This window comes from Sycon ciliatum, chromosome 8 (assembly GCF_964019385.1).
Source record: "Sycon ciliatum chromosome 8, ocSycCili1.1, whole genome shotgun sequence".
NCBI classification, from domain to species: domain Eukaryota; kingdom Metazoa; phylum Porifera; class Calcarea; order Leucosolenida; family Sycettidae; genus Sycon; species Sycon ciliatum.
In genome coordinates, this window is record NC_088650.1 from 15918617 (window position 1) to 15930849 (window position 12233).

The following is a 12233-nucleotide window of genomic DNA, read 5'->3' on the forward strand; positions in this document are numbered from 1 at the left end:
TGTCACAATTCGTCTTCGCTTACTTTCCCCTTTCTATGTTTATTGCATAAACTTGAGCCTCCCAAGTTGGGTGGTCTGTTGCTTTGCGTCGGCTAGTTGTAGTAAGGCCGGTATGTCCAATAGTCTTACTAGTTTCGTCATCATCCAGTAAATTTCGGCATTCTTTGTTGCCGTGGGGTGTAGCTCATGCTCTTCTTCGTGGCGCTTTCCTTCCCCTCTTGCACATTTCCGAACCTGAGCCTTCCAAGTTGGAAGGTTGTTGGCTTGCGCCTTGGAGAAGTGTTGGAGCTAGGTGTCAGGTCGTGAGTTTTGTGCCATTTTGTCGCACTCGCTGATGATATACGATCTGGTTCCGTTTGTGGACAGTTAGCCATAACTCGTAACATTTTGTCCTTCTCCTTTTTCACCATAATTAATTTTAATTGGCTCACCATCCGAGTTCAAAATATATAAAACGAAAAAACTTGACGAAGAAGGACACATGAAAAAGAACGAGAGAAAAATGATAACAGCTGACCTGCATGACAAGACGAGGTTGACATAGACGAGACAAGGTTGACTTAGACGAGAAAAGTGGGAGTGACAACAAGACGAATGGCGGTTGAGGACTACTGGGACGATGAATTCAGTGTCGTGGGTTGAGCGAATAGTCGGGAGCCAATGTTGAGATACTAAGAGGAATCATACTCCCAGACACAACGGAACAACTTGGGACAGGTAGGAGTAACGACATTTGTTATGGGAGGCGATGGGACGGAGCCAAAGACAAATGGCCACATGGTAAAAGAGAGAGAGAGAGAGAGAGAGAGAGAGAGAGAGAGAGAGGCAGAGACAGAGACAGAGAGAGGGAGAATGCAAGGTAAAGGGCCTGGGAAGCTATGGAAAATACGGGCACGCAAGTAGCTAGCCAGGCCAAAGCCTAGGGACAAAAGGTAAGTGCATATGGGGTGCATTCATCATTACAGGCCAGCTGGAAAAGGTTGTAGAATGTACGGGAGGAGGTACCTAACACAAACATATTTGAGTATGGATCAATGCACCCATGCTCTGGACAATGTTCAAACTCAGCAGGCGTGTTTCTTATCAGAGAAGGTACTTTGTGAGTTTCATTGTATCTGTGGGTCGTAGAACGGTAAGCAAATCCTTCCTCCTCCAAACAGGACTTGAGCATGGTAACCGGCCTCAGTCTCTCAATCATGGTCTTAAAGGGGAAGTTAAGGCAAAAATTAAAATTTCACCAGTTGTAGTCTTCGGGGTGCTGAGTCCAATGGTCTTGGCCCGAGAAAGCTGAGACGCTCCCTTCCTACTTGAATCCCAATCGAACTCGCGCACTTCCACCGAAACTGGGTGACTGCGCCCTACTAGATGGGGATTTGTATGCAAAATGTCACTAAAAGCGCCATTTCGTTCTTATAAAAGCACGGATGACCGCGATTGGCCCATATGTTGTAGTCTTTTGGACGCTGAGTCGACTGGTTTTGGTCCGAAAAGGCTGCGATGCAGCGTTCCTCCTTTATTCCATATCGAACATGGTTGAACTAGTGGTCACGTGCTCCTGGGTGCCCGAATCACCTGGTCACCACGCCAGCATGCGACAACTTTCACACCAAGGTGCAACTCGAGTTCAACTCGAGTGACAGGACTGCACCCAAAAAAAGTCAAACAGGCTAGTAAGTTGTACCCTGCAGGCACGGTGACCAGGTGACTGGTGTACGCAGGAGCACGTGACCGCTTGTTCAACCATGTTCGATTGGGAATAAAGGAGGAACGCTGCATCGCAGCCTTTTCGGACCAAAACCAGTCGACTCAGCGTCCAAAAGACTACAACATATGGGCCAATCGCGGTCATCCGTGCTTTTATAAGAACGAAATGGCGCTTTTAGTGACATTTTGCATACAAATCCCCATCTGGTAGGGCGCAGTCACCCAGTTTCGGTGGAAGTGCGCGAGTTCGATTGGGATTCAAGTAGGAAGGGAGCGTCTCAGCTTCCTCGGACCACGGCCATTCGACTCAGCACCCCGAAGACTACAACTGGTGAAATTTTAATTTTTGCCTTTAAAACTTCCCCTTTAAACACACTCATTATGTTTGGCTGCCTTAGGCAAACAAACTCAGGTTGTCTGCAAATCCTATCACGCAATTCAAGGTTTAGATGTAAGCTCTAGGTCTCTCTTGATGTTGTCCTGTGTGTGTGTGTGTGTGTGTGTGTGTGCGCGCGCGTGTGTGTGTGTGTGTGTTTGCGTGTGTGTGTGTGTGTGTGTGTGTGTGTGCCCCCCGGCTGGAGACGAGTTGCGAGTAGCACCCCACCGCCACGGCCCGCTCCTGATCCTCTTCTATGTGTCTGTGGACGCCCATTTGGTCGACCAGGAGACCTGAAACGACATGCCAAGTTCTGCGCTCGTGTTCTCACTTGAACTTTCCGACATTCACTATCATTGCGTACGCAATGGGTAAGATCAAGGTCAAGGTCAAGGTGTGTGTGTGTGTGTGTGTGTGTGTGTGTGCGTGTGTGCGTGTGTGTGTGTGTGTGTTGGGTTTTGTTTGGCTATTTCAGCTATATGCAGACAATCACACTGTTCTTCTTGGTCATGGCGAGCACATCTACAAGACTGGCGAGGTAGTGGTGTTTGGCTCAGATGTGCCTCTGCAAAACATTGTCCTCTATGGCCCACCGGGTGCAACGGGCTACCTGCAGATCAGAAGCCGCGGTGAGTGCAATGAAATCAGCCCTCAGTGTGCATTTGAGTGCTGGAGGACAGAATTTTCTTCAAAAACAGGAGGCTCCAATTTAGTCATTTGACCAAAGTGGTGGTGGTAACATTGCAAAGTAGTGGTGGTGGTAACATTGGCAAAGCAGTGGTGGTGGTAACATTGGCAAAGTAGTGGTGGTGGTAACATTGCAAAGTAGTGGTGGTGGTAACATTGGCAAAGTAGTGGTGGTGGTAACATTGGCAAAGCAGTGGTGGTGGTAACATTGGCAAAGTAGTGGTGGTGGTAACATTGGCAAAGTAGTGGTGGTGGTAACATTGGCAAAGTAGTGGTGGTGGTAACATTGGCAAAGTAGTGGTGGTGGTAACATTGCAAAGTAGTGGTGGTGGTAACATTGGCAAAGTAGTGGTGGTGGTAACATTGGCAAAGTAGTGGTGGTGGTAACATTGGCAAAGTAGTGGTGGTGGTAACATTGGCAAAGTAGTGGTGGTGGTAACATTGGCAAAGTAGTGGTGGTGGTAACATTGGCAAAGTAGTGGTGGTGGTAACATTGCAAAGTAGTGGTGGTAGTAACATTGGCAAAGTAGTGGTGGTGGTAACATTGGCAAAGCAGTGGTGGTGGTAACATTGGCAAATGGAACTGAACTACTTAGTAGTATACTTACAAAGCAAGTGTGGCCTTGTATTACGGACCTGATTGACACAGGAAGAGGAGCCTGTGTCAAAAGTTAAAAAAATATATAATTATAAAAAAAGTTAGCCGGATTCGCGGCTGCATCACCTGACGTGTTGAGGAACACGTCAAGCAAATACGTTCGCATCGGCGGGCCACCACTTCGCCCATATATCCTTAGTGTCGAATGCAGACCTCACAAGTGAGTCAGGGGAGAGGGGATAAGTCTCTCCACAAGCCGGCGTGTAAAGGCCCTATAACCCCATAAACCGCATCCTTGTTACCCTCACACCGAGCAAGTGAGTACCCAGTTCACCGTGGGTGTCGGCACAGTTCATTGCATGTAAAGTGGTACTCGCCTGCATCACCGCGATGGAGAGAGCACTAAACACACTCCCTGTTACCAGTGCAGGTTTTGAACTCGGAACCTCATGATTCTCAGGTAAGCCTGCAAACCAATCGGCTATACGCGTTAACAGTGGCTTTAAACTAGATCTTTTTTTTAAATCTGGGTTTATGACGAACTTAGTGACATTCGGCCAATCATAAGACATCATTGATGATAATGAGGAATGCCGCTACCCCCATTCATGTGTAGTAAAATCATTATTTCTTATTCTTTACTGTCACATGATGTTAGCCAGTGAAGAGGTGTGCGAGTTATACCCACCAGTTGCGGAAAGCAGTCTTTAGAGACAGTTATTGTTATTAAATGGTCAAATATGTATGCTGAAGTCTAGTCTGGGGCCTCTAATGACTGTTCTCCAAACTCAGGTGGTCTTCGTAGATGGGTTCTATTGTGTGTTGAAACCATGACAACATTGACTCGGGTCTGTGATGACTGGCCTCCAAGCACAGGTGGTCTCTTGTTTCAGGGGTAGTTAAACACAGGTATTTAGAGCGCGTGTGTGTGTGTGTGTGTGTGTGTGTGTGTGTGTGTGTGTGTGTGTGTGTGTGTGTGTGTGTGTGTGTGCTTGTATCCATGTGTGTACGCTTTATGATGCAGGTCAGGATTCCTATATCTCCAGCAGCCTATCATTTCTTAAGCTGAGAATACTGTTTGTGCTGCGAGACTGCTACTTGGGATTTCACACAATGAAGACCATCAATGACTCCGTCGTGAGCTAGCTTCGCTGATATGCATGCTACTGGCCAGTTATGTTCAACCATTGGCTTCAGAACTGTACCACACAGGACATACAGCATGCCCGTATTTTCTCCAATAAAAGCCCAGGTCTTCAGAAAAAGCCCATTCTCCAATAGTAGCCCAGTCTCCACTTATAGCCCAGTCTCCAATAATGACCCGGGGTGAGGGTTGTCTTCAGTAAAAGCCCAGGTCTCCAATAATAGCCCAGTCTCCAATAGTAGCCCAGTCTCCAATAATGACCCGGGGTGAGGATTGTCTTCAGTAAAAGCCTAGGTCTCCAATAATAGCCCAGTCTCCAATAATAGCCCAGTCTCCAATAATGAATGGGGTGAGGGTCGTCTTCAGTAAAAGGATAAGAGCACAGTCTCTAATATTACATGTCATACCCTGTTTTCAACATTCACTATCGATGTATGCATTGGCCGAGGTAAATACTGTTACCCACCTCTTCTTTGCTCCGCTACAGGCAAGAGGCATTGTGGATGCCTATTGCAATATCGACGCTGAGGAAGTTGACAGTCCAGGGCAACAAGAGAACGGCGTGACACCCAAACAGCATGGCGGCCGGCGAAACCAAGTCCTTCGTTTGCTAAGTTGCCACGTGAACTACGAGCAGAACGAGGCTTGCGTCGAGAAAAACCCCGACAGCCACCATGACACGAGGGTGAAGATTCAAAGAGGCTGCTGGGCCGGTCGCATACATTCCACGGCACAGTGTGAAAGGCCACCTAACCACGTACCAGCACCAGGGCAGAACGTGTCTTTGAGTCAGGATAGCAACTGCGGTGATGACAGTGAGTTTGTGGCAGGCCAGTGCGACAAGATCGAGTGCAGACTTAGCCGAGCCGGCTCGCCCAAGCACAAAACCTGGACGCTGGGCGTTGATAATCCATGCTACAAGCGGTGTCACTGCACCGGCACTCTGTGTTCATCGTGTCTCGACGGCTTCAGTCGACTGCCGAGCACTGTTGTAAGTGAAGATTTGGAACAATGCACCCAGAGCAGGCAGACGTAGTAGAATGGCCTAAGACCGTGACTAAGAAGCCGGCGGTACCAGTTTGAAGTCCTGCCTGGACGCGGTTGGATTTTACAACCATGCTGCGACTCAGTTATTTGGGGACTCGTGGTCTGCCATGAGGGGGTAACATGGGTGCAGCGAATGAGGTATGCGGTATTTGGCGCCACGTTAGCGGTTGGTCTTATTTTTATTTTATTTATTTTCTACAAAATCCACATATCTCCAGACACTGGGGTGAATAATGGAGTGTGGTGGTGGGGGCCATTAAGCTCAGGCGACCAGAGGTCTCGGCTTCATTGCTCCATGGACGCACCAAAGGGAGATCGGGTGGGGAGGATTAAGTTGAAAAAAGAAAGCAGAAGAAAGAAAATGGAAAGATTGTGTTGCTCAGTGAGCAAAAGAATACGTTGAATATTGACGTGAGCACTGTTAGACTTTTAAATTCAAGAGTAGATTGTCTGTGAGGGGAGAATATATCCAAGCATTATTATAGGCTCAATTCTGCGTATTCAGGAGCTGCATCTTCGCCTGATCCGTAAGGGTGGTGGTGTTGCTACGGTTGCAGACAGCTTAGTCTAACTGGGTCTCACGTGAGCCCGGTATTTGCTCACTTTCTTACACGGGGACGTGTTGCCTCCCAAATGTTTATAGAGTCAACCTTGTGCTGGTGAGAAGGCGTAACATGCCTGTGCGTGCTGGTGAAGTGAATTAAATATAGACACACAAACAAACACTTGCGAATAACAACCCTCGCCCGTGCATGCGAAACATGTTCTCGACCGTTTTCACGAGTTCTTGTTATTTGTGAGGTTGAAAGAATATACATGTACGGCGTCAAGTGGTCATTAGGTCTGAGGATTGTGTCGTTATTCGCAAGGTTGACTGTACCTCACTTTGTTTTTTCCCTGCATGTCCTATCCACCTCATGTCCCCGAATTCCCATTGCCGTCCCTTTTCATGTGCTTAAACTGCAGGGCTGCCATGACTGTAGGAAAGCTAAAGTCAAGATCCATTTGTGGCAGTTTTACCTGCTGCTTGCCTTCGGAGGTCTGGTTATTCTCACCATTCTGCTCTTCTTGAACATTGGGGTATCTCCAACACTGGACGGCTGGTGGTTCTTCTCCCAGGTAAACATGCGTATCTGTGTACAAAGTTGGCAACTTCCACTGCTCAAAAAGTGCTCAATGCCAACACTTCCTCTGCTCAAACAATGCGAAACACCTACACTTCCACTGCTCAACAGAACAGATGAAAATAGTAACAGAGATGTGTTCTCTCTCTCTTCAAACTGCAGCTTTACTTCGATGCTACTAGCCACTTCACCTGGAACGGCGCTGGGTGGATACGCACACTGAACACACTAGGATTGGGTCTCCTCTGCCAGTACAAATCTCTCAACGGCTTACAGGCTGGCTTAACGCAGCTGCTGTTACCACCGTTCACGATACTGGTCATCGTCATACTGTGGTTCCTGGCTCGACGAGGCATCGGCGCTCGTCTGTGGAGGTTCTTCCAGCGCCGCAACTCCATGATGCAGGTATTCTGGCTAGTGATCCTCTTCTCCGCATCCAACACAGCCTATCGGAGTGCCCACCTGCTGCGCTGGGCCATGATTGGCCCGCACCGTGTGGTGTACCTCGAGAGCACAATCGGCTACCTGAGTCTTGCACATCTGCCGTACGCACTGTTCGCGCTGGTCATGCTGATATTCGCCGTGCTCCCTGCCCCGATCATGCTGCTCTGGCGGCCCCTTCACATCTGGCCGGCGCTGAAAGTGTTCATTGATGAGGCCACCCACATCTACGAGGACGATCGCCAGTGGTGGGCAGCCATCAGCATTCTACGCCGCATGCTGTTCGGACTGTTGCATGCACTGCTGCCAAGTGGTCCGAGTCGTCGTGCGTCCACTGCTATGCTTCTTAGTGTGATCCTTGCTGCTCAGGGAATTTTCAGGTACGATAATCCAGACCAGTTACATCTTTCTCACACTTTGGTTGAATGTCGTATAAGCTTCTATTACATAGAGGACAGTCATTCCATGCCAATATTATGGCAAACGTCTGCCACCAACCTTCTCAAGCGGTCTTGAAGCACCTTATAAGGCCGGAGGGGGGGGGGGGGTACAGACGTCCCGTTCTGATTGCAAATACCAGGTTTGTATGTTTGTCATAGTGCGCGCATACTTCCTTCGTGTCATTAAAATTGTCGCTTCCCAGCACAATTTTTTTAATTTATTTTGGCCACTCCAAGGACAAAGAAATCAGCTAGAAATTGAGGCAGAGCATTGTCGACAGACCAAGCTTTAGTTTGTGGCCTCCCGCTTCGCTGCACTTGTAGCTAAGTTCCATGTCTTCATCAGACTTTGAGACAGACCCTTCAACACAAGACGAGCGTTCATATTCATGTCAAGAAATTTCGTTTTCAAGCAATCCAAGCCTCCAGGTGGTAGACGATGACGGCAAACTAGCATTCTTCAAGTACACTGTGACGACCTTCCAGCGGGATAGGGTATGCAGTTCCGCACATTCTTTCCTTGGCAAGCGCTTCGCTGGTTTTGTTGGTGTTTTCAGACGTGCTACCTTCGCAGCAACATGCGCCACACGTAGCGCATTTTAGGAATTTGAGAACACTTTGTTCTTGTCATCGTCAACTTCAGTGTATCGTATTCAGGAGAGACATCAGGATTCTTATACCCACGCTTGCAGTCTTGATAAATGCCCACGCGAACGATGTAGGACGGCACGAACTCCAGAATAACGATACGCGCTCTGGGGCGGAATAGTGTGGAGCGCGATGAATTTGTTGTTTGGTGCGGAAGAGAGCTCCGACAAAGTTCGAGACCACCACGGCTTCAGCAACAAGTAGACATTGCGCAGGAAGGGTCACACCAATGTTTGAACACGGAAAACAGAGAATTCGACAGTTGGACTAAGACGGGCAAGTCAAAAACATTGCGATGTACGAAACGACAATTTTAATGACGCGGAGGAAGTATTTGACCTCTGTGTTTTTAGTCCAGGTCCCAGTGTTTTCCATGTAGCCATCATGATTGCACTCATTCACCAAGGGCATTATCGTGTTGTCAAATGCTGTTCCAATGACTGCGTGACTCACTTCATCAAAACTTGACCCTCTGTTAATCTGACTGCTTGTATGTTGTGTATCTGTAGGCCATACCGTCGAGATGCCAGGCTGTGGCGCATACATGACGTGCACAACTGCTTCGAGATGTGTAGCCTGCTGATACTCAGTACATGTTGCATTGCCTATGTGGTACACATGGACGTGATTGGAGGCACCGAGATCGTCACCATCAGTAACATATACGCTGGAATATTGTACGGCTGTTTTACCTGTGCGGCGCTGGCCATTGGCATTCGTCCGTTTATCTCCAGCTGGCGAAGCAGCCTGCTGAGAAAGCCACGCAACACAGCTCAGAATGTATGTGCCGTGAGCGAGCTTGACGATGACAATGACGACAATGACAACCTTCCCCTTGGCAATCTGGGAGAGACATGCTCGGTGGAGGAACGTAGGGGGGTCCCTCATGCAGGCAAACAGTCAGTTGAACGCAGCATCAGCAGCAACCAGTCATCCTCCACTGGCAAGCAAGCTAAACCAAAGGTATGCTGAACAGATGAAAGTGTGTAGTGTCCTGTCAATTGGAGCACTGTGACATGATTAACTTGAATCCTGACCTTATAAAAGAAAATAACCTTTCATTTCCATCAGGCCGTGCCTCATTTGGCAGAACTGCACTGATGAGTTCACAAGGATGGCCCGAGCGCTTTCGGCAAGGTGGTTACATTCAACTAGGACAAATTAACAGTTGCTGGGCATGATTATATTAATTACACAGAGCTATAGGGGCGCATGCCTGAAGGTGCGGAATCTAGCTGACATGTTTCTAAGTAACCCCCCCCCCCACTACATGTGCCCAGACAATGCAGTGCTTTACAAACGTGCCTTTAGTAACCAAGCAATAGTGACAATAACGCCAGGATTTAAGTTAGAGACACGACTTATGACGCAGGTTGAAATGCATTTCTGAGTCCTACGGTGCGTGGTCTCACCAGCCAGGTTGCCTCTTATCACAGTGGTCACATAACACAGGACTCACAGCAAGCATAACGACTGGTTTACAACAATGAAACTCAAAGCACTACAGCTTACCCCTGAGGCAGGTGAACTACAATCAAAGTTTCTTACGTTCTTAGTTTCTTCTTAGTTTGCACCATAGCTCAGTGGTTAGAGCATCGCTGGTCTCAAGCGAACATACCTGGTTCGAGTCCAGAAGGTAACTGTCAATTTTTTCTTCAGACTTTTCCCTTTTCAATTCCCTCACCTAGTGATCCTCTTTCTATCAAGCTGCATACATTGTGTGTTTGTGTGTGTGTGTGTGTGTGTGTGTGTGTGTGTATGTGTGTGCGTGTGTGTGTGTGTATTGTGTGTGTATTCTGTGTGTGTCCGTGTGCGTGTGTGTGTGTGTGTGCGTGTGTGTGTGTGCTCGTGTGTGTGTGTGTGTGTTGTGTGTGTATTGTGTGTGTGTCCGTGTGCGTGTGTGTGTGTGTGTGCGTGTGTGTGGGGGTGGGTGGGGGTGTGGGGGTGTGTGTGTGGGGGGGGGGGGGCTTTGTGTGTGTGTGTGTGTGTGCGTGTGTGTGTGGGGGGGGGTGTGTGGGTGGGTGTGTGTGTGGGGGGGGGGGGGGTGTGTGTGGGGGGGGGGGGTGGCTGTGTGTGTGTGGGGGGGGGGTGTGGCTGTGGGGGGGGGGGGGGGGTTGGAGTGTGTAGGTGGGTGTGTGGGTGGGGTGTGTGTGTGTGGGTGGGGGGGGGGGGTGTATTGTGTGTACACTGCATCTACAAGCACACTATTATAAAGAACCTGGGATTTCGAAATCAAATAGTAGCATCACTGGCCTGATTCAGAGACGCCCGGCCATTCTGTGTGGTGTTAACAGCTCGCGTAATTTGCACCACAAAACAATTGATTTCCAACGGAAACTGGTAGTTCCTATGTGTTCAGTAATGTTTTTTAGATCCGGTTGATTAGCGTATGAAGATGTGTATATTATAGACATGCCGTGTTTTATTTTATTTTTATTATATTTCACCGTCCAATGGCAGAAGCCAATGCAAAGGAGGGGGCGTTAGCCAGCCATGGCAAGAGAAGAAAAAGAAAGAAAGAAGGAAAGAATATGATAATCGGAAGAAAAGAATGCATCAGCGGCGTGAAATTTATCACTATGTTGACCATGGTGGAGAGCGGCGAGATAAGCTAGCAAAAGAGGCGAGCGAGCCTACAACGTGGCATGACGTTTAACATGGTCTATGAACTGTCTAATATTGAACATTATCTTCATGCTCTCCCTGCGGGAATTTGCAGAAAAAACTCTCGAAAACTTGTGCAAGAAATTGCGGCAGAAAGTAGCAAATAATGCAACGAAAAGTGCGGAATGATGCAGAACTTGCCAGGAATTCGTGGAATTATTTGCGGAAAATTGCGGATTTGGGCCAAATCACGAAATTTGTTGCATCGTTTATCTACTCGGGAGTCGTACTGTGCAAATAACCTACCGGATCATGGAAAGAACTGCGTGAAATGTGCAGAAAAATGTGAGATATATTGCAGAAAACAAAAAAACGGGAAATCGCGGGTTTGGGCCAAAATCGCGAAATTTATTGCATCCGTAGAATCGCGATTTCCTGGAGGGACAGTTCATGTCCATGGGCAGCTTGAGCCAATACTAATATGCAGAAAAGATGGGAGATTTGGTAAACATAGTTGACAAAGCTCTGGGAAGTACTATGCCATTGCGGGTGTCCCGTGCGAAAGTAAACCAAATATGCTTGCTGAGATGTTCAGGGACAAGAGGAGGATCGGCATTGATATGCCTCTGGCATCCGCTATAAAAACAGCGGCCCTGGGACCATCACTTATGGCCACCAATGCTCTATCATAAAGGTTTAGTATTCTCATCCCAGCAGCAACCGTTTCACACTTTGTTTCATACAGGAAAGCCTGGTTTAAACGACCACCCCACGGTGCAAGCAAAGGCCGTTGTTAAAGCCAGGTGTTCTTTAGAACCAGGTCCCACATCGTCTGTGTAGAACTGTCGGTGCATGGAAAAACGGTCGTTAAGAGCAGGTGATCGATGAAACCCAGAGAGGTCGTTTACATCAGGTTTTACTGTACTTGGAAACTCACGCCTCTGTGAATCTACCCAAGCTTTTGAATAAATTATCTCCGAGAAAGTATTTAGAAACTGATACGAGTAGTGTGTTCTATGTGATCTGATGTGATCTGTTTTTGTGCTGTGTGTCGTTTTTCTCTTAGAAAGCTGTGAACATGGATATTGCGAAGGTTGACACTGGACTGAGAGACCCTCTTCTGGTGGACTTTTTGGCATAGAGTTGGAGGTATTCCATGCCGACGACAAGATGCATGCTCCCGCAACACCTACATGTATGGACATATCTGATAGCTGTTGTCTTATTGCTCTGAAGTAGCATTATAAAATGTAAAAGGCAGCATTTTCTGCGGCACACCCAAGCATCTCCTGAGGAGGCTGTTACACAATGTCAGCAATATGCCTGATTGACGTTCACATCAAAACCTGCACTATTGTTGTCAGCCAGATTTTCAAATACACTTCTCTGTTCCACAAAGATTATATAAACAGCTTGACAC

The 12233-nt window shown here is 47.9% G+C and overlaps 1 protein-coding gene across 1 annotated transcript in view; it reads left to right on the forward strand.

Annotated features, from left to right (window-relative positions):
- LOC135823839 (uncharacterized) overlaps nucleotides 1-12233 on the forward strand; it is a 29690-nt gene that overhangs the window by 16999 nt on the left and 458 nt on the right. The window contains exons 7-13 of the mRNA XM_065336694.1: nucleotides 2556-2709; nucleotides 4390-4502; nucleotides 4997-5500; nucleotides 6523-6675; nucleotides 6843-7501; nucleotides 8719-9172; nucleotides 11880-12233. The exon at nucleotides 11880-12233 is cut by the window's right edge and continues 458 nt beyond it. Of these exons, the coding sequence (XP_065192766.1) occupies nucleotides 2556-2709; nucleotides 4390-4502; nucleotides 4997-5500; nucleotides 6523-6675; nucleotides 6843-7501; nucleotides 8719-9172; nucleotides 11880-11954 (2112 nt within the window). The 3' untranslated portion in view covers nucleotides 11955-12233. The remainder of the gene's footprint in view (nucleotides 1-2555; nucleotides 2710-4389; nucleotides 4503-4996; nucleotides 5501-6522; nucleotides 6676-6842; nucleotides 7502-8718; nucleotides 9173-11879) is intronic.